This window comes from Panthera leo, chromosome A2 (assembly GCF_018350215.1).
Source record: "Panthera leo isolate Ple1 chromosome A2, P.leo_Ple1_pat1.1, whole genome shotgun sequence".
NCBI classification, from domain to species: domain Eukaryota; kingdom Metazoa; phylum Chordata; class Mammalia; order Carnivora; family Felidae; genus Panthera; species Panthera leo.
Genome location: NC_056680.1, coordinates 54,901,135 through 54,923,553, shown reverse-complemented (window position 1 = coordinate 54,923,553; position 22,419 = coordinate 54,901,135). Strand labels below are relative to the sequence as shown.

Below are 22,419 nucleotides of genomic sequence, written 5' to 3'. Positions count from 1 at the left end.
AAAGATGCTTGGGGTGAGGTCTGCCGGATTAGTGGGAGTGAACCAGTGAAGGCCCCTTCTTCCCCCTAGGCAGACAGAGCAGCGTGGGCAAGGGTCCTGAGGTGGGAATAAGAGTGAACATCCCTGAGCACTCCCACAGGGCAGGCTTTCCTGCACTAACTCAGTTCATCCTCATGATGACACTCTGATATAGGTACTATTATTCCCATTTTACAGATGGAAGAAACCAGGCCTCAGAGAGAATAAGAAACCTGCACAAGGTCACACAGCTCATAAGTAGCAGAGACTGAATTTGAATCCGCTGAGCAACACTACCTCTCATTCAGCTTGTTTTCCCCAAGGAAGCAAAGGAGGCCAGTGTGGCTGGAGCCCAGAGGGCATGGGAAGAGAGCTGTGAGGGATGGGGCTGGAGGGCCAGCAGCACCGGGCCACCGGGGAGGATGCTGAACTTGGTCCTAGCAGCAGTGGGGAGCTGCTGAAGGTCGGAGGAAGTGATATATTTTAGAGATGATGTCCGGCCAGGGTACAGTCAAAGAGTCGAGCAACACAGGACTATCAAAAGCACCCCACTAGTTGTTCAGCATTTACTGAGCACCTCAAGGCACCACAATATTCTCTCCAGATGGTGTGGTCCACTTTGGCTCCCCGTTAGACAGCAAGGACATCTCAAATACAAACACACTAACTTTACTGACTTTGGTGAACATTAGGAAGTGCTTTCTGGCATAAGCCCCGAAGACCCCGTTTAAACCTTTGATTAATTCCCTACAAAGTGTAGTTAAGCCACTGCCACATTGTTCTATTGCCATTTTCTGCTTTATTGAGGTTGATTTCATTGAGATCAAGTCTTTTCCTAACTAAGATTTGTGATGAAGATTTCACTCATCACTTCCTTTGTGAATAGCACATATTACAGCCTGTGGGCCACTGTCACCAGGGATTTCCCATTCTGGCCGTGACTCCTCTCAACCCAGATTCTCTTAGGTCAGATTTTTGCAGATCTTAGTGTTGGCATGGGGATTGATTCTTCTGTCAATTTTTAGGTCAATAACTATTCTTACTGTGCACAATTTTAGCCGATGTCAGTTTTATTTTGTGTTATTTCTACCAGTGATGTTCATGACGGATTAGATCAGAGGCAAATGGTCTGTGTTTTTCTTAGGAGATCCGTGAAAAATTGAAACATGTTTGTAACCAAAAAAAAAAAAAAAAAAAAAAAAGACGACTAAAGAGAGACAGAGAGATCCAGAGACAGACAGGCTGACAGCGACAGACAGACACAGAGACAGGGATGCCTGGGTGGCTCAGTTGGTTGAGCGTCTGACTCTTGATTTTGGCTCAGGTCATGGTTTCCCAGTTTGTGAGTTCAAGCCCTGCATGGGGTTCTGTGCTGGCAGTGCAAAGCCTGCTGGGGATGCTCTCTTTCTCCCTCTCTCTCTCTGTCCCTCCCTGCCTCTCTCTCTCTCAAAATAAATAAATAAACTTAAAAAAAAAAAGACAGAGACAAAGACAGAGAGATCTGGACAAGGAGAGAGACCCATGAACTCCCAACCACTCAGCAGAGTCAAAAATGTCAATATCCAGACTGGTAGGCCCTGTCTCCTCTCCAGTCAAAGTCTGGACATTCTCACCTCTGGGCTGTTGTTCTGGCCCAGAAGGCCCTTCCCTTCTTGACATTCACCTCAGGGCTTGTCCATTCCATTACTCAGGAAAGCTTTATCAAAATAAGACAAAAAGTCATTCGGAATACATCTCAGCAGACAGGACGTCTGGACAGATACTGACCAGTTAACAACACCCCAGGCCCAAGTAAAACCAGTCCCAGCCCTTAGGCTGGAGCCAGAGAAATCCCAGCAAAAGGAGAACAGCCAATGTGGCAGAGGGGGTGTGGGCACTGGGGCAGGCTGGGTTCAAATTCTGACTATCTCTTGTCAGTTTCTCCACCTCAGGTCTCAGCTGCCGCCTCTGAGAACTGGTGATAAAAACCCAGCTTGCAAGGGTGCATGTGAGGCTGGGGCTCCAAGCGGGATGCACCTAATGGGTCCCTCTGTCCCTCTGTCCCTCGGTCCCTCAAAGGCCCCCATGCTGCTGGGCTGGCTAAGGATGAGGCAGTTGCTCTCAGCTCTGACTACTTGCCACAGAGCAATGGCCCCATCCTCACCCTGGGGCCTGTGGGGTGAAGACAGTCTGAGCTTGGGGTCCCTCGTGGCTCAGGCTTCAGGCTGGTGAGCAGCCCTTCTAGAAGGCAGGGCTGGACCCTGAGCTGGTTTGGACTGTTCTCTTGCTTGCTGTCTCCAATCCATCATGAGTGGTTGTATGAGGTCAGGTGTTAAAAAAAAAAAAAGTCTCTGAGGCTGAGTCAGCAGGAAAGAGCACGGCCATCCATTAGCAATATCCACCATGGCCTTGGGCTGGAGAGCATGTCTTTTGTTTTCTGCATCTTTAACTAGTGCCGACAGGACCAGGAGCACAGAGGACTGGGTTGGAGATTCAGCTACACCACTCCACGCTGGTATCCTCGGACAAATCATGTTACCTCCCTGAGCCTCAGTCTTTCACCTGGGAAATGGAGACAATATTATGATTTATTTCACAGAATTGTTGTCAGGATTAAGTGAAATGGTGTATATGTAGGTATCAGTAAAAGTTTATGAATTAATGCCGGGTTTTCTTCTTTCTTCTTTCTTAGCTGTGTCTCTAGCAAGGTAAAAGAGCTTTGAGCTGGACTGGTTTTGTGTACTAAGTGACCCAGGTCAGCTGCTTTCTCTGACCCTCGATTTCCTTATCCATAAAATGGGCCTATTTCTTGTAAAATGTTGAACATATACTCAACAACCCAGTATCCCACACTTAGTGAATGAGCCCAGAGAAATGAAAACACGTTCACACAATCACTTGTACATGGGTCACAGCAGCCCCAAACTAGAATCCACCCAAACGCCCACACACAAGAGACTGGATAAAGACACGGGGGTATACCCACTCCCTGGATACACTCAGCAAGAAAAAGAACAAGGTACAGACACATACAACAGCCTGGATGGATCTTAAAATACGATGAATGCGCTGAACACATCAGAGACAAAAACTGTATACTATATGATTCCATTTATACAAAACTTCAAAAAAAGGACAAATCTAAGTTACAGTGACAAAAAGCAGATCCTGCCTGGGTCTGGCAGGAACAGAGGGTGACAGGAACTATTTGAGAAGGGCACAAGAAAACTCTGGGGGGTGATGGGAATGCTCTAATTATACCTGTGTAATTATCTATGTGTACAATTGTGTTTAATTGTGGTGGTGGTTACACAGGTACATACCTCTGTCAAAACGTATCAAACCATACACGGAAAATGCATGTATTTTACTGTGTGTAAGTTATCCTAGATAAAGTTACGATTTTTTTTTAATGTTCCTGAGACAATATTCTTGAAAACTTCCCAGAGCTGGTCTGTGATGAGTTATCACATACCAATGGGCATGCGGGAACTCTGTCAGACTGGAGACTACTTTACAGGTGGAAAGGACTGTGGTTATTTCTATGGGTGGTACAGAAAACAAGATCCCAGCAGTACAGGTTCTGTTGGGATTCCTCTCCCTGCCCCACATGAAAGTAAGAATACCACAGCTCTGGCATGGCTGACCTGGGCTGGAACCCAGCCTCCTACCCTCACCAACCCCACTGTCCAACCTGGGGCAAAGCAGTACTTTCCCTCCTGGAGTCTCAGTTTCCGGAACAGTCCTCTGTTCAAAGTCAGCAAAACTCTTCGCTCTGGGCTGAACACCACCAGGCATGCCATCGGCCCTCATCAAATATGACTTCTCCAGGATCCCACTGACTGGGAGACCAGTGCCAAGAAGGGAGCAGCTCCCAGGGACTCACGGCTGTGGAATGGCAGAGGCGTCCGGAACCCCAAGATCTTCCACCCATTCCTCTGGGTTGTGGTCTGTGCCAGCCTGGGAAGCAGAGGGCTCGTCCATGTGTATGTAACAGTTTCCTCTGTCGTTAATTATGGTGATTCTCTCATCAGTGACTGGCATGCCCCTCCTTTCAGCACAGTGGCTGATGGCCAAATCACCTCATGTCAGGGCACTTGGAGAGCTTCTGACCCCACCACGAAACCTCATGCTGGATGCAGGAACTGCCTCCCCACCAGCCTGGGGATCTTCTAGTGAGGACTGTCTCCCTACCAGCCCAGAGGACCCAGGGGGAGGACTGCCTCCCCACTAGCCTGGGGATGCTGCAGGACAGAGGCTTGGTCTGGCCACCCCTGCAGTCCAGCACCTAGAGCAGATGGCTGAGCCAACACTATATGATAGGGACTGAAAACCACACCCAAGGTCCTGGTGACCCCAGAAGGTTCCCCTCCCCTATCCCTGTGCTGAGGCCATGTAGCCTCTCCTGTCCTTCCCTGAATGGTTCTCCTAGCCTTAGGTGGGAAGGGGACAAACACACTTTTACATTACCATATAATACTAACTTAAATAAACAACTTTGTTGCTCTGTGACAACTTGGCTAGGCTATCGTGCCCAGTTGTTTGGTCAAACGCCAGGCTAGAAGTTGCTACGAAGGTATTTTGTAGATACGAATACCACTCACAATCAGTTGACTCTGACTGAAGCAGATTACTCTCCATACTGTGGGTGGGCCTCACCCAATCAGTTGAAGGCCTTAAGAGCAAAGACAGAGGTTCTCCCAAGAAAAAAACAGAATTCTGCCTCAAGATTGCAGAACAGAAACCCTTCTTGAGTTTCCAGCCTACCCGAGCTGCACCACAGATTTATACAAGCCAGCTCCACAATCATTAAAAAATCTTAATGATTTAAATTCTTAAAAAATCTTTCAATAGATAGATAAATGGATAGATGGATAGATAGACAGATAGATCTCCTATTGGGTCTGTTTTTCTGGAGACACCTGACTGATAAATTCTGAGCCCACTCTCCTCATACAAGTGAACTGAGGCCCCCATAGTGGACATTGGTTGTTTCTACCCATTCAACATCCAGACCTCCTTCTTCTGGTAACAACACTCTGATTTTGTTCTGGGGAGACCCCCTCCTCCACTGTCCATGTACTTCACGGGGCTGACCTTGCTTCCAAGGTGGGCAGAGCCAGGTTTAGCCAATCAGAGCAGTCCACTCTCTAGGCTACAGTGACTGACTAAGGAACACACATGTGACCCAATACTGTCCAATGGGACACAGCCCCAGGACTTTTGCTGGAGCCATCTGTACATTCTTTCCCCACCAGAATGTAGAATGATATGAGCCTGGAGCAAAGCCAGCAGAACAGAGAAAAGACAGGAAAGGAATGGAAAGATCAAGCTGTGACATCATCCTTTGAGCCCCTGGATTTAGCCCATCCTGAAGCTGATGTGAGCATTTAAGGTTTCTTCCTGGCTTAGGCTAGTGGGGGTTGGGTTTCCGTACTTTGTAACCTGGTAACACCTCCTGCAGCAGGCTTGAGAGAGCCTGGCTTCTGTTTTGGACATTGGTGTCCGAGCCTGGAAGCAAAGCTGATGAGCAGGGCAACACAGGAAAGGCTGTAAAGGGGAAGGAGAAGGAGTGGGAGAAGGGACCCAGCACTGGGGCTTCCAGGGAGACAGGCTGGAAGAGAGAGAGGATGGCCGGGTGAATGTGACTCCATGTTACTCTTTGGGGTGTGATATAAGCTGGTCCCCATCCCTCCAGGGAATCTTTAGTAAAGTGACATTTACACTCCCACTCTCAGTGCACGAAAGTCCTGCTGTTCCTCCTCCACGCAAACACTCAGTATTGTCAGCCTTTTTAATGTCAACCCTTCTGCTGGGTATCTCCCTGTGGTTTTAATTTCCATTTCCCTCTGTGAGATGATATTGAACACCTTTTCATATGTTTACAGGTCATTTGGATCTTCTTCATGAAGCACTTACTCAAGTCTCTTGTCCAATTTGCTACTGGGTTGTCTGGGGTTTTTTTCTTGTTGATTTATAAGAGCTCTTTATATATTCAAGATATGAGCTCTTTGTTGACTGTATATGCTAAATATGGCTACCAGTTGGGCACAGAGACCACAGGCTACTCATGGGACTTAGGCTTATTTGGAATGGGTCTTTGGACAAGTCATGAAACCCTTCCATACTGGATGTTTTAGGAACCTAACCCTCCCATCTGGATTACATGGAGTATTCGAGCAGTCCAGGGAGAGCAAGAAAGCAGGAGGGTGGCGGGAAGGAGGAAGACAGAGCCAAGAATTTGCCCTGTGCCAAGACCTGTGCCAGACGTGTCACCCACCTGCTTCATCTCATTGTGCCTGCAGCCCCGGCCTTCCCCGAACATGCCAGACTTGTGTGCACCTCAGGGCCATTACATGTGCCATTCCCTCTGCCTGTGCAGTTCTTTGCAGAGGTGGCTCCTTCTCCTCGTTCAAGTATATGCTCAAACGTCACCTCCCCAGAGAGGCCCTCCCTGAGTACTGCGACTGAGAGAGCTTCTCCACCATCTCTGTGCCCTGACTCTACTTCATTGGTTTTCATTCTACAACCTGCTGTTAGGGTGCACATCTACTTGCCAACATGGTGCTTGGCTGGTGCGCACACTGGAACGTCCATTAGGACAAGGTACTAGTCTGTCTTATTCCTCACGGTATCCCCAAGGGCTGAAGGCAGTGCCTGGCACATAGCAGCTGCTCAGTAAACATTTTGTCAAGCGAATGAAAGAACAAGCCTCACAATAACCTTGTCAGGTAAATACCAACGCTGTGCCCATTTCACAGATGAAGACAAAAGACTCAGAGAAGTGAGACAACTTGTCTAAGGTCTCTGAAAAAATGGCAGAGCAGGGATGGAACCTGGTCCTTCTGACTCCATGGGCTGCCCCTGCTCTCCTGCCCTACTCATGGAGTCACAGTCACCCAGCCACTCTCTCTTCTCTTCTTTCAGTTCTGGGGGTGGCAGTTCCATGCATTGTTACTCTGTCTTATTACTGGGTTTCCTGGACCCCAGATGAGCTGGGTCAGGGGCGCAGGGGAGGACGGACTGTAGCAGGGATGATGTGGAGGCTGGGACCCGTGCCAAGGCACCAGTGCATGAACTGGAAAAAAGTAGGCCCTCCAAAGTGGTCAAGGCATCTCCAGAGAGGTCCTGAGCGTCCCCTGGTCCAACTCCCACACAGAACAGGAACCAGTCTGGTGGCATCCTTGATGGAGAGCTGGCTATCTCCTGGGACAGTCCAGTCCAGTCCTGCCCTGCTCCAGGGAAGCAAAAGGTGTTGGCTGGGAGGTCTGGAGGAGAAGGCCAGCACCTCCAAAATGAGGAACTCTGGGTGCTGCTGGATATGGGACAGAAAATTAGGTTAAAGAAGGAATAATCAGCTCATTAACCCCCTTGCCAGACTCCACACACACACCCACAGAGCCTGCTTCAGAGCCACACGGCCGACTGTCTCTGCCTGCCTGGATCCGGGTGGGGCACTACGAGCGAAATATTTTATTTATGTGTCGTGCATATTTATTAGAAAGAGGTAAATAAATTAGCTGCCTGCCATCTGCAACCACCAGCCTACAATAAGTTTCTTCCCTCCTCTGCTGCCTCGGGAGGGGCCCGACCAGCAAAGCCCTGGGACTATAAAAGAAAGGGCTCCTTTTTTTGGTATGATTTTCTCCAGGGCTTGAGCAGCTCTAGAACTATAATCTTCTCGAGAAAATGGGATGCTGGGGACTGTTATAGGCCACTTACCAGTAGCAGGTTCCCTCCACCTAGCAAGCCTGGGAGATGGGCATATTACCATGCTCATTTTGTAGATGAAGATATGGAGGCTCAGACATATTAGGTCGCTTGCCTAGGGTCACACAGCAAGTGAATGGAGAGGTTGAGCTAAACCCGGAGGAGCCCCAAAGACTTCAACAGTGTGCGGGGAGAAAGGCCAGACCAGGAGGTAACTACATTCCCAGCTCTGGTGCCAGTTGCCCTGGGGTCCACACTGGTCCCTTAACTTTCCTGACGCCTCTCTGCTAAATGGGAAAGTAAAACACAACAGGTCAGGCTCCACATGGGGCTGTGTGGCTACTCCATCCTGAGTAGCCTTCCAGCCCACCATGGAAGCTCCTGAGTCCACTGCTAAAAGGGCCAGACAGACTTCACCCCTGCCCCAGTCACTGTGTGACTCTGGGAACACCAGAGAACCTCTCAGAGCCTCAGTTTTCTCTTCCGTAAAATGGAAAAACAACTGGGCAGGGGAGGGCGCAGGCTATGAGAAAGAGGATTTCCCAAGTGTGGAAAGGCTTGTAAAATGCAGGTCTGGTGGGATATGGGCAGGAGGGTAGGGTCCAGGATCTTGGGGGAGGAGGGAACCCAGAATGGCAAATGGTGCTGCATAGCCCAGAGAGGGGCCATGACTTGCCCAGGGTCACACGGCAATCATCGCCACCAGGAACCTCAGACCATCTGCCACCCAGGCTGCGAAGACAGAGCCCAGAGCACTGAGCCCAGCACCACCCAAGCTCAGCCTAGATCTGAATCTTTTATGAAGCATCATAAATCTCCCTGGAATCGCTCCTGTCCAAGCCCGCAAGCCTTCCCTAACTGCCTCACTGCCTCTGCCTCCCTGCAGTGCCTTTTCATTAAATTAAGTGCAGAATCCGATGCAATTGCTCTTGATTTTCCCATAGGGGCCACCGGCCACCTCTGTCCAGGGAGCTTGAAGGGCCAGAGCCGCTGCAGAGGGCTCACCCACCCACTTCATACAAACTTTATAGAGATTTCTAGATAAAATATTATTTTTTAAGATGTTTAATTTAGTATCTTTGGAGCTGACCTTAATAAGCCCCCACAAGGTGCCAGCAAAACCTTCCAATAGCCCCAGGAGGCAGAATCTGCCCATTTCACACAGATGGATAGTTCAGAGCAAACACAGGCCCACCAGACCCCCACTTCTGGGGCCAAGTGAGGCGTGGGACTATGATGTGCAGAAGGAACAGGTGTGAGCTGCAGCAAGGGGACAGGTCAGACTTGAAGGAGGCCAGGCAGCAGCCCGGTGCACTCTGGGACAAGCAAGTCTTACGACTTGACTTCCTTCATGAAGAGGGAACAACAATAAGAGCAGCTAACCCAACCAGGCACCTACTGTGTGCCAGGCACTGCGGAGGTTTCCCATGACTCTCAGAGGAGACCCGAACACCTTCCTTCCACCAGCCGGGCCTGCCGGCCTCCCCCCACTCGTGCTCCCCCCATGACACTGCAGCCACACTGGCCTCCGTTCCTCAAACATTCAGAATGTGCCCAGGGCCTCTGCCCCTGCTGTTCCTTCCACCTGGAGTCCTCCTCTCCCAGGCATTCCCTTGGCTGGTCCCAGAACAAATGTCACCTCCTCCAGGAGGTCCTCCCTGACCACCTATCACCCTCTTTCATCTCATCCCCTTTTCCTGTCTTCTTATCCCCTTTTCTTGTCTTGTCTCCACCTGTTTACGACTTATCTCCCCTGTTCCATAAAGACAAAGACTCTGTCTCATTTACTACTGTATCTCAGCACTTAGAACAGTGGCTAGCACATGGTAGGTCATAGTTAAACAACCACAGAATGAAAGGAGAAAGGAAGGCATCAGCCAACACAGGGTCTGAGTGTCAGGACGGGGACACAGGCAGGAGGGAGGCAGCAAATGTCTGGGATGTGGGCAAGATGACAGCCCTCCCCTCCCCACTGGAGGTTGGGTCCCTGCATTGAAGGTGCTGGGCAGGGGGAGCGGGGGTGGGAGGAGGATTTGGGGAAGGGGCTGGCTTCCCAGAGGGAGTGGGGAAGCCTGGTGGGATATGGAGAAGGCGAAATGGCCTAGAACATAAGGAATAACAACACTCCAGGAGATTACATGGCCATTAAAAATGACAAGTGTAAGAAATAACATCTGCAGGGGGAGAAAGCCCGTGCAGAATCACATCAAGGCTGATGACAACCCCAGGAAAGCAGACTCTTACAGCAACCTTACTTGTAACAGCAAAATGCTGGAAACAACCTTATTATCCAACCATGGGGGAGCAGGTAAATAAAATCTGCCTGGTACAGACACCCCATGTGGCATTCTGCAGCTGATCCTACAAAACTAAGCAAAGAAAAAAAAACATAAAATGGTATATGTCATATGATCTCAATGACAGTAGACAGTGGGAAAAAAGACTGGAAGGAAATGCAGGAAAGTTGTCTCTGGATGGTGGGTTGATGGAGGGTGATTTTAGTTTTCTTCCTGGTTTTTTATCTTTCCAAAATGGTCTATATTTAACAATAATTGCATACTTCATCAGAGAGAAAGTAACTTAGTATAAAAGGATACTCTTTTTTTAATGTTTATTTTTGAGAGAGAGAGAGAGTGAGAGTGTGTGTGTGTGTGTGTGTGTGTGTGTGTAGGCAGGGGAGGGCAGAGAGAGGGGGTGACAGAGAATCTGAAGCAGGCTCCAGGCTCCGAGCTGTCAGCACAGAGCCCGACCGACGCAGAGCTGGAACTCATTGACCATGAATCATGACCTGACCGAAGTTGGATGTTCAACCGACTGAGCCACGCGGGTGCCCTAAGGATACTTTTTTTTAATGACAGCAAGAGGCCAGAAAAGTATGTACATGACATGTTAGTGCTGTAGTATGGAGAAAGGGGGACATTGCAATGTGTTTTTTTTAACTGATATTGCTGTGTTTAATTATTTAAAATGGTTTAAATACCCAATGAACATTCTATACGTCTTATTTTTTTTAATGGGAGACAGAAAAAGGAAGAACCGTGAAAATGGTCAATAGGAGGACTGAGAAAAGAATCCCAGCTCAGGCACGAAATGGGGCAAATCCGTTCTCTTCTCTGGGCCTCAGTCTCCTGGTCTGTAAAATGATGTTCGCCACCCTTGTCTCCCACTGTTGTTGTGGAGTCCAGGCCTTGACAGAAAAGGGTGCACCTGTGCCCAGCACTTAGTAGGTGCTCAGTACATATTGCCCTCGGCCCTGCAAGCAAGGGAGACCCCAGCCCAGGATCCCAGGGTCCTTCCAACAACTATAGTCTAGCACGTGGGCAGGGCGTGGTCCCCAAATCCTTCTGGCCTTGCACCCCTTTGTGTAAAAATGTCTGTGCATTCCTCTGCAATAACACACATGTATTATTTATGACTTACCCACGTGTTACCATATCTGTATATCACTCACATTATAAACACAGACAAAAGCAGAGAAAACGAAAATGTGATAGAAAACAAACATAAGCTAAAGCTCTTGATATTTTTTCCCAGCCTCTTCCTCAAGAGGCTGTCCTGGGTGTGGCACCCACACCCAACTCTGGAGACCACCAGCGGAGTCTCTGAGCTCCTAGACGGCAGGGACCACTGAGGTCTTGGTCAGCACAGACTGCCAGCAAGTGGCCAACACTCAGTCAGAGGGAGGTCTGTGGTTTGGGCTGGTTTATCTTTGAAAGAAGCAGAACAGCAGAAAGCAAACCACTCACACCAGAGTCTGACCCCGCGGGTCTGGGGAAACCCTGGCCTCTCGTGGGACCCGGGCTTTCTGTCTCTCTGGACACAGTCTCCCCACCTAGAACCTGGGAAGCTGGACAAAGTGGCCTCTGAAGGAGGGTCCTCTCTGCTGTCCTCAGACAAGCTTGAGCTCCTTCCCACCCACCCATGTGAGGCAGGTGGCCTCTCCTGGGAGGCCACAGTGATTTATACCCTCCTGGGTCCCAGCCTCACCATAAAATACAGCTGTCCCCCTGCCTGTCCCCCAGGACTCCTGCCAACCAGAGCCAGCCGCCCATAAACCCCCAGACATAAATCTTGAGGCCCAGTTCCATCAGCACAGAAGGCAAGCAGTAAATTTGAGGCTCCTGGGTCTCTGGCAGCGAAGCTTCCTGGGAGAATCCATTTTTCTCCCTAGGATAAATTACCCTCACTGGACTACAGAAGGGAAGCATTTGTTCATACAGTTGAAAAATGGTTGCTCAAAGGGCACCCCTCTATGGGGTTCCCCAGCTGGGCTGCCAGCTCCCAGGGCCATCCATCTGGGGGCCTCCAGGACAGGGGCCTCTTGGCAGATCTCTCACACTCAGCCCCCTAAAATCCACCCCTGCATGCCCCTCCCCCCTCAGCTCAGTGAAAGGCACCAGCATAACCCCCCAGGCCAGGAGGAATCCCTGAGTGTCATCCAGGCCCGGCCCTCCACATCTGTCCACTGCCACATCTGGCCCATTCTGTTGCCTACGTCCCCCTGCTCTGGGCTTACAACCTCATCCCTGTGAAGCAGACAGGCCACAGGCCAAACCAAAGCCACCGTCCAGCCCTGGGACCTTGAACCAGCAAACCCACCTCAAATCCTTTTCTCTTCTGTAAAATTACATGAATCCCAAAGGGGAGTATAAATCCGAACAGACATTCTGGAGAGCCGTGTGGCACTGGGTGCTGGGAGCAATCTGTTTCTCAACCTGGGGTCTATTGCTGCTCTTTGAAAAACACAAATGTTTTAACACTCCTCGTTATGTACAACGTATTTCATGATAAAAGAGAGAGTTGCAGACAGTATGCCGTTATTTGTGTAAAAAGAAGGGAAAGAATGTGTATGCGTAGAGCTACCAACAGGTAACGGTAGGTACCTTCAGCCGAAGGTGGAGGCGGGGCTTGGCAAATGGGAGCAGAGGTTAGAGAGAGACCACTGAGGTGGTTGGAGGTTTGACATCTGAACCACCCCAGTGAACGTCTGTGTCCATGTTGCCTTATGCATCTGTGCTAGATTCTTCCCTAGACTAGAAAATACTTGCAATACTTAGAAAAGGAATGGCTGGGTCAAAGGGTGTAAGCATTTTCCATATTGACAGATAACCTGTCAGACTGCCCTCCTATATGCTTCCCCTTCCTGCATATGTCAGCTTCTGCTTCCCCCGGGATCTCACCAACACTAGATGCTATGAATTTTTTAACTTCCCCTTCAAATTGATATTGTGCTGTTATTTCTGTGAGCATTTTCCTCATGCTAATACAATAATCCCCTAAAATGCTGAGGTTGGCCTTCTTTTCATTCACTCTCTGGCTATTTGTGTATCTTCTAGTAACTTCCTGCTTGAATTCATGACGTTCCTCCTAGACTGTGTATCTTTTCCTATTGATTTGCAGGAGATCCTGATATATATTGGCTCTTAGTCTTCAGCTGTGATGTATGTTGTAAATACCTTCCCTCCTGGGCTGTGGCTTGTCTTGGAACCTGGTCAGTCGTGCCTTTCATCCTACATCACTTCTACATTTTTACGTAGCCCAATTTTTCAATCCTTTCTTTCATGGCATCTGCTTTTGTAGCTTCTATTTCCTCATCTGATAAGGCTGATCACCTGACCATGCACGGTTATCAGGAGAAGCAAAACAGTGTGAATAAGTGCCAAGCAAGTGCTCCTAATGTGGTCATTTTGGGGGTCTCTCTGCCTCACCTTGCCTCCCATACCCCAGCAGTCAGCAGGTGCTTCCTGAACATGCCACCGTCCTGCTTTAAAACCCTTCAGCTGGGGGTACCTGGGTGACTCGGTCAGTTAAGCGTCCAACTTCGGCTCAAGTCACTATCTCATGTTCATGAGTTCAAGCCTTGTGTTGGGCTCTCTGCTGTCAGCAAAGAGCCCACTTTAGATCTGTCCTCCTCTCTCTGCCCCTCCCCTGCTCTCGCTCTCTCTCTCTCTCTCTCTCTCTCAGAATAAATAAACTTTAAAAAATAAAGCTGCCTTCAGCAGCTTCAGCTGCCTGAAGATGATGAAGTTCAAACTCCTTTCCTGGGTGAGTTCAAGGTCTCAAACACAAACACCTCTAAGGCTGAGCAAGTAAGTGAATGCATCAGCGGCCAGATGGGGAGTACGGCAGGCACACTCCCAGTCCACAAGGCACAGCAGAAATGTAAGACCGAGGTTACCAGATCCTCTGAAGAAAGCTGCAGATATCTTTCTTTTTTTTAATGTCAAATTCCCCCCCCCACACACACACACTCAAAATTTAATGACAACCAATTGTGTGTGTGTGTGTGTGTGTGTGTGTGTGTGTGTGTGCGCGTGCGCGCCACTGTCAGGGTCAAGCAAGACCCATTTGTGACCAGGGTGTAGCCATCTCTACCCTCACCATCTGTCTCCAGCCAGAATCGTGCCACCCTCCCCCCACACACAGCACATGCAGCCACCCTGCACAACTATGGTCACACCAGGTTTTTCTCAACTCTGTACTTTTGCACACACCAATCTCTTGGCCTTACGTACCCTTCCCTGCGGCTTTCCTACCTGGCCACTCACACTTGCGCTTTAAAGCCCAGGTCAGAGGTCACCACCAATGCCCCCACCCCAGGCGGAATTCCATGCCCCTTCTCTAAGTGCCTCATTGCTTGTGACTCCTGGAAACAAAATTCCAAAGAAAGCAGTCTGGGGGCAGAGAAAGAGCCCTGGCTTGGGACAAAGACATTCCTGGGGTAAAAATCCTGCTTTGTCACTTCCTAGCAGTGCATCCTTGGGCAAGTGACTTAACTTCTCTGTGCCTCAGGTTCCCAAATGTTGAGATGGCCACAACAAGACCTAAAGGCGGTCAGCTTTCTGGGAATAGGAAGTAAAATGGTAAAAGAGAGGTAGCTGGCATGGAGTAGGGGCTTAACGATGAAATCACAGAATGAGGGGCACCTGGGTGGCTCAGTCTGTTAAGGGGCTGACTCCTGATTTCAGCTCAGGTCGGAATATCATGGTTTGTGAGATCAAGCCTCACGTTAGGCTCTGTGCTGACAGTGTGGAACCTGCTCTGGATTCTCTCTCCCTCTCTCTGCCCCTCTCCTACTTGTTCTCTCTCAATAAATAAACACTTACCAAAAAGAAATTGCAGAATGAAAAGACGTATGAAAAGAAGAATAAGTATTTCCTTAGACTCCTCGAACACACAGGTGAGGCACAGTCATGCCCAGGAAGTAACTGGCCATTGCCTTCACTGTGCCAGTCACCGCCACATGAGTGCGCCCCTTTCCATAGCTGGCAGAGCCCTCCCCCATCTGTCATCTCTGGATCCCCATGACAGCTCTCCCAGAGGCTGTTAATGCTCCCACTTTACAGAGAAGAAAAGCAAAACTCAGGCAAAGTCCCAGAGGCTGCTTTAGAGAATGGAACAAGGCAAGGACTGCACACCAGGCAGGGAAAAGCTATTCAGCTCAACAGGGGGCCCCGAGTTCAACATCCTCGTCACCAGGCCATTGAGAGTGAAGGATGCAAACACAGTCAGCCCAGGGCCTAGTTCACATGAGGTGCACAGAAAGGCTGGTGCCTCCCCCTTCCTTTCTCTATTTCATTTTCCCACTCACTTAGTGGGCTCCTACTGTATGCCGGCCCCTGAGCTGGGTGCTGCACACCCACAGATGGACTGGACAGGGCTCCTGCCCCGGGACCTCTGTGTCTAGCAGAGGAGACTGATGAGTAAGCATAGTTATGCTCCCACAGGAAAGGGGCTAGGACAGAAACATGGTGGGAGAGACGAATTCTGCCATGTCAGGAGGAGGGGGATAGCAGGAAGCTGCTCCTTGGTCTGGCCTGAGGTTGGAGCCAGAGGAAGCAGTACTTTGCTGGGTGAAGAAGCTGGCAGAGGAGAGGCACTCCAGGCATAGAGGCAGCCTAAGCAAAGGTTCAGACATGGGGCAGAACAAGGTCTGTGCATGACTAAGGAGGGAAGAAAGGTTACCACAGCCAAATGGCAAAGAGCCTTGAATATGAGAGGCCTCTAACTCCAAAGGGAGGTCCTGCTTGACCCTCAGAGTCTGTCTGAATTGGTGTTTAACATTTTTAAATTGGTAGGTGGCATGTACAACTCTGAGTTTTTAGCTTCCCTAGAAAAATCAGGTCTGGCTTGCTGAGCCCAAGCTCCTATAAACTCTACACTCTCTGTCCCCCAGACCCAATTCACTCCCTTCATCTGCAAATATTTACTGAGCAATTGCCAGGCAAGGTACTGGTTCCTGGGGATAAAATGAAGAACAAGATAGACACAGCCACAGCCCTCATGGCACTTGCATACTAGTGGGAGAGAAGACATAACAAGGATATAATATAAGGTGAGGCAGCACAAAATGCCAGAAAGAAAAAGGAAGTTATGGGGATAAAAAGCAGCTATTTTAGATGGGATGGTCAGGGAAGGCCTCTCTGAGGAGGAGACAATTGCATAGATCTAAATGAAGTGAGTGAATTGTGTATATGCCAAAAGATCAATCCAGGAGACAGATTAGCAAGTGCAAAGGCCCTGGGGCCTTCTTCACTCATCTTTTGGGTTACTTGTCTTGCCCCTTTAGGCATTTAAGGGTGAGGCCCCTCCTGTAAGTAACAGAGCATATGAATAATGTGTAAACAGATAGAAAACATCCCCAGATGTATGTTTCAGATAAAACACTTCTGACCCATGGTGAGGGAGACATGAGAAATAGACATGAATGAAAGGCCTGGTATGATTTGTTTCCAATAGGAAACAGGATGGCATTTTGTCTCAAGGACAAACAGGCAGAGGAGGCTCCTCATACATGGAACGTTAAAACTTGAGCACAGTATGGAGAAACCAAGGGAGCGGGGAGGAGGGAAATCCTCATTTCCTCTTCACTACCTGTATCATCTGCCAAACCCTGTAAGGTGGGAGGCAGGAGTGGGGGAAGAGAGACTAAGAATGCTAAGTCTTCTGCAGCCTCGGAGCTCGTTGTTGTTATTATTGTTCCTGTTGCTGTTTTTCTGTTTTATTTTGTTTTCCCAAGCCTATATGGGCTGCTGTTTGAGGAAGTCAGGTGCAAAGGAAACACTTTGGTGGGTTTCATTTGTTTGTTTCCCAATCCCCTTCCTAAGCAAAATTAAAGTGTGGATTCCTTGTCCTTTTACCTACAAAGTAGAAGAAAAAGATATTATTGTTCTAAAGAAGGAGAGAGGAGGAAAAAAAAACCAGACCTACAATCTAATACCAACCTTTTCAGCTGGGGTGGGGGAGGCGATTCTGCAAACTGACATCACAGTCCATGTCACGGGACATAACTTCCGCCACTCAAAGCTCTATTTGCATTTTTAGCGATACAGGGAAATGTTGAAAATCAGCTCCAGGGTTGACACTGCAGTTATTAAAACCAAACAAAAGATCCTCTCCCAAGTCTAGCTGATTCTTCTTAAATTTATCTGGGCCCCCACTACCTGATTTAAGGCAATGAACAGATGTTTCCCAGCAGGAAGTGCATTAGCCCCAGATGCTGTCGCTTTGTTCAAGAGCTGCACACACATTCACTGGCAACCACACACACACACACACACACACAGAACTCGGGGCAACAAACATTCACAGCTCCCCTTCCGGCACTTGGCACGCCCGCATGGACCATTTGTAACCTCTGCCTGCAGTTCTGACAGAGAGATGAGCAGCGGGAGTCAGTAGCCAATCAGATCCCACCCTATCGTCTTCCTGTTGTCTCCTAGGTAACCGGCACAGGGACACATCAGCTAGCTGGGTACCACGGTCACATACACATACACATACACACACACACACACACACACACACACACACACACACACACACAAAGTCCACAATTGCAGAGATACCGGATGCGCCTGTCAGAACCCTAGACAGCTCCCCAGAGCGGCATTCAATGCCTCTGGTTCCTGCCTGTCTGGCAGCCTCAGCCCCTACAGCTTTCCCACCTCCGCTCCTTTACTCATGCCATTCCTCTGCCTGGCATGCCTCTCCCCACTGCCATCTCTATCACTCAAAACCTTGCTCATCCTCGGAGCCAGCCCAAGTCCTTGGTCAAGGCTTCCAATGGCTCCCAACACAGAATAAAAACCCACACTCCTTCCTCTACAGTGATCTGGCCTTTCGTGATCTGGCTACTCCAAGTCTCATCTCTTATCACTCCCCTCTCTCTCGCTCCTTTCTCTTCCTCCAACAGGTCAAATTGGTCCTCTCCACACTATGCCCTGCAGATCAGGCCTCTTCTTGGTACCGGTTGTTCCCGTGGCTACTAGGTCTGCCTTCTGTTCTTGGCATGCCTGAGCCCTCCTGATCTTTAGTCTTAGCTCAAAAGCCACCTTTCAGAGAGCCTTTCCCTGACCACCCTTGGCTGCCCTATCTGAAGACATCCCCTCCCCTGGGACTCCCCATGGCATCGCCTACTCTGCTCTTGTGTTCTCTTCATCTCACTAATGACTCTCTAGTTATGTTTCCTTGTCCTCTGTCTCCCCCCCCTAGAATGTGAAGTCCCTTACAGCAGGGTCTTTCTCTTGTTCATGGCCATAGCCGCAGCCCCCAGAACAGGGCCCAATAAATACTTGTCGAATGAATAAAAAGTCATTTCCTCCTCACTGCTTCTGTATTTCCCCATCTCTCTAATAAGACGAGATGACTTCTATTAACCCTCCTGGCTCACATTCCAAGAGTCCATTAGAAAGCAGAAAGGACTGGCATAAGGAGGAAAATTAATCAGGCCACACCACGGGAAGGATCTGCCAGTGGAAGGCTGACCTCCACCGGGTTGCAGAGCCCCCTCCTCTGAGCAGCCTGCCCACTCAGAATTGCTGCTTTCAACTTCATGTTCCCCAAGCACTGGGCACCTTGAACTTTTGTTATCTGACGGACTGGGGGCAACTTGAAGCTGAGGACTGGCTTTCATGTTTTTGATCCCACACAGAGCCTGGGGGTGGTGGAGGGGAGGAGGGGGGGGGGGTGGGGGCTCTGGAAGCATTTACTGCAGTGAATAGAAGAAAATGTGTCACTGTCTACAGGACCACAAGCATCAAGGTGGAATTTCATTAGAACACAAGTCACACACGTGCACATGCACAAACACACACACACACACACACACACACACACACAAACTCAGAAGCTTCATGAAGCTGGAATCAGAGTTCCCCAATCCCAGTGGCTGCCCGGGTCTTTCCTCAACAGACATGACTACTACTTTAGGTTCCAAAAACTGCAGAGTGGTCTGGACGCATGTGCTGTGCAAGCATGGGGGGCGCATAACCACGCTTTTGGCCAACCTCCTTAGGTAAGGCCAGATGGTGGATTCAAGTAGCCACACGTGGCAGACACAACCTGATCGGATCCCCCAAACCCTAGGCGTGGAGAGCCTCAAGGCTCATAATCCAGAAATCTACACAGAGTCCTGAGTTCTCCACTGACTCATGCACCAGATTATTTCCCCAAATATGAAGTTAAAGTAGATGTAAAGATCAAAAAAGATGAAGAACAGGATTAGCATTTCTTGAGCACCTACTGTATGCAGGTTTTATACTAGGATACATTAACATTGATTCCTCAAGACCACCCTGCAAGATCACCCTTCCCACTTTATGGATTGGAAACAACAACCACAACTGAAACCCAGAAGGAGTAAATAGTATGCCTAAGGTCACAAAGTTGGCAAGTGGAGAGGGCCTAAGTCTGGGACACGAGTCTGGTCTCCAAGTCCACATTTCTTCCTCCAGGGCCTTAAATTATACCACAGAATAAGCAGGTAAGCCGGATTTATTCAAAATGTCCCTCCCGCTGGCTCTTCTCTGAGGATGACAGCCCTGTCTCTGCATATCTCTCTCTGTCACTCTTGGGCTTGACTGACCTTTCGCCATGAGCCTCTTATCAAGCTGGACCCATGTATCAAAGTCTCTCATTTGAGACCCAGCCCACAGGAACCAATGTTCCCGTGACCCAGAGAAAGCCAGGGATTTTGTCTTTTTAAAACAGTAATTTCCTGCCAGCACCGGTAGATGCATCAGCCACACTCTGATTTAGTGCTGAGCTCAAGGATCAATCTCAAGTAAGATTTTCCAAGGAAAACTCAAATGGTGGGTACCTCCTGGCATTGAGGAAAGAAGTGGCTTCCTCTCAATGGATGTGGCCAGTGGCAGGCAAAATGACTGTAGGGACCACAAGACCCACGTGCCTCATACATGTCACACGCGAGCCTCATTGACACCCACATGCATCTCAAACATGACACCCATATACCTCATGCACACCTCACACACACACCACTCACGTGCCTTACCCATACCCCCCACCCCCACCCCACACACATATACACACACAGCGTGGGGAGTGCAGATCAGGAGCAAGGGAGCAACATCCTTTCTTCAGGACATCAAAGCCCCCGCTTCCTCGCCTGCCCTGGGCTATGTGCTACGCCAGGACTAAGACCTCATTTTATCCCCTTAGGAATCCCGTAGGATGAGCGTTAGGCCCTCCCCTTACAGATACAGAAAGTGAGCCTCAGAACAGGGGGAATGACTTGTCCAAGATCACAGAACACGCCTGGGGTTTAGCTGCCCTGTTTCCTGAAGGGCCAAGCTCACACTGAAGGGTGGTCATGGACACTGGCTCTGCAAGATTTCCTTCTTTCTTTTTTTTTTAATGTTTATTTATTTTCAGAGAGAGCGCATGAGCAGGAGAGAGGCAAGAGAGAGAGACAGAGACAGAGAGAAAGAGAGAATACCAAGCTGGCTGCACACTCCAACTCACTAACCATGAGATCATGACCTGAGCCGAAATTGAGAGTCAGACACTCAACGGACTGAACCACCCAGGTGCTCCAAGATTTCCTCCTTAATCTCCTCTGTTCCTTGGGGGCAGCTCCATTGAATAGGGGCACTCCTCCAAGATGTCCTCCTTGTTGGTAGCCTTATCCAATCTTCCTCCTCCCAGGGAAGGAAACCTGGGCACCGGCTATGCCAACTCAGGTTGGATTAAGAGTGGAAGGTCTGCCCAATCCACTGGACGGAGCTATGGGCCTGCCTGGGTCTTGCCCACACCGGCTAAGGCCTGATGAGGGTCTAAACGAGACTCCACAGACTCTGCTCCCAGGCCCTCAGAACCTAGGGCCACAGTGGGGTAGAGGTTACAGATCTGACTTAACCCTGGGGACAGGGCAGGAGGAGCAGGGATGAGCTGTCACCCTCCTCTTCCCCTCCCCCACGCCCCACACAGGGTTTCTGGCCAGGGCTGGAAATGGATCCTTTCCTATGAACTGAACCAGGCCCAACTTGCAGAGGGACGTAAGGGAGGCCTGGCCCACCAAAATCTTGCCGGCCATAGAGACTTAAGTTCACATCCCAGCTTTATCACCTACAGGCTGTGTGACCTTGGGCAGGTTTCCTCTCTCGGAGGCTCAGTGTCCTCACCTGTAAAGTGGAAGGAATAACAGCGCCCTCCAGAGGGGGTGGCTGTGAAGGTTAAACACAGAAGCAGATGTTAGGCTCCAGGGCGCATAGTACGCGGTACCAGTAAGTCCGCCATTAGGCCCCCGCTAAGTGAGCAGAGGGTGGGCGACTGCCATTCCCACCTCACTCTGCCCCTGACTCAGAGTTCTATCAATTCTTGATTAGCACTGAATCCGAACTTTCCTCAGCAGAGGCAGAGCCTGGGCGCGGGTCCTTCTTCCTCTTCCCACCGCCAGGACGGTACAGACAACAGGTACAGGGGTGGAGCAGCCCTGGAGGCGCCCCGGCCGAGGGGGCTGCGCCGCAGCGCTGCGGCAGGGCCAAGCCCGGGTCGGGGGCAGTGCGGCCGAATCTCTCCGCTACCCCGCACCCCTTCCCATCTCCAGCCTCCCCGCAACTTTGACCAACTGCAGACTGTGGGGTCGGCGCGGGGGTGCTGCCGGGCGTGCGAAGGAAAGTTGGGTCCCGGCGACTGCAGCGTTTGGAACCGAAGTCCCCCGCGGTGAGCACCGGCACCTTCTGACCCCCGACAAACTCCCTGGGAGCCGGGAGGCACGTGGTCGCGCGCCGGCCAAGGCTCGCTCCGGGAACCGGACTCGCGAGCGGGTCGGGGGCTGCGCCCTCGAGGGTTCAGAGCCTGCGCTCCAGCCTTACGCGGCCGCCCTGCCCCGGGTCCCACCTCCACGCGCCCTGCCGAGCGCCCCCGCAGGTCTGCCCGGCAGGGCTCCGCTCCGCACCGCGTGTCCTGCGGTGACCCTGCAAGCTCCGCGCCTCGGACGCGGCCGCCCGCCCTTCGCCTCCCGCGGACACTCTCCGCGAGCGCCCCCGGCCAGCTCTGCGCTGGGTCCGCCCTCCGCGCCCCGCGCCGGTGCTCACCGGCCTGGGCAGCGGCCGCGTCCTACCTTCGTCCGGCAGCCGCTGCAGGCAGAGCGCGAGGTTCCTCCGCCAGCCCCGCATCCCGGCGACCGCCCTGCGGCCCGGCGCCTCGCCAGCCCGACCCCGGCCCCGGCCCCGCCCCCGCCGGGCCGGGCGGCGCAGCGCAGCGCTGGGGAGGGCCGCGGGCCCGGGGCGCGGCGGGCATGGGCGGCCGCCGAGGATCGGGGGTGTCCCGGCGGCCGCCAGGCGCTCAGCTCGGCTCGCGAGCCCGCGGCTGAGCAGCGACGCTCCCCGAGAGCGCGCGCTTTCCCCGGCGCTGGGGGCGGGGCGGGGCGGCGGGCGGCGGGCGGGAGCGGGCGCGGCGAGATAGGCT

The 22,419-nt window shown here is 50.9% G+C and overlaps 1 protein-coding gene across 2 annotated transcripts in view; it reads right to left on the bottom strand.

Moving 5' to 3' along the window:
• Nucleotides 1–22,131, bottom strand: part of GRIP2 (glutamate receptor interacting protein 2) — a 95,201-nt gene extending 73,070 nt beyond the window's left edge. For both annotated transcript variants that reach the window (XM_042911639.1, XM_042911621.1), the window contains exon 1: nucleotides 22,073–22,131. In XM_042911639.1, coding sequence (XP_042767573.1) covers nucleotides 22,073–22,127 — 55 coding nt within the window. In that variant the 5' untranslated portion in view covers nucleotides 22,128–22,131. The remainder of the gene's footprint in view (nucleotides 1–22,072) is intronic.
• Nucleotides 22,132–22,419: the final 288 nt, after the last annotated feature.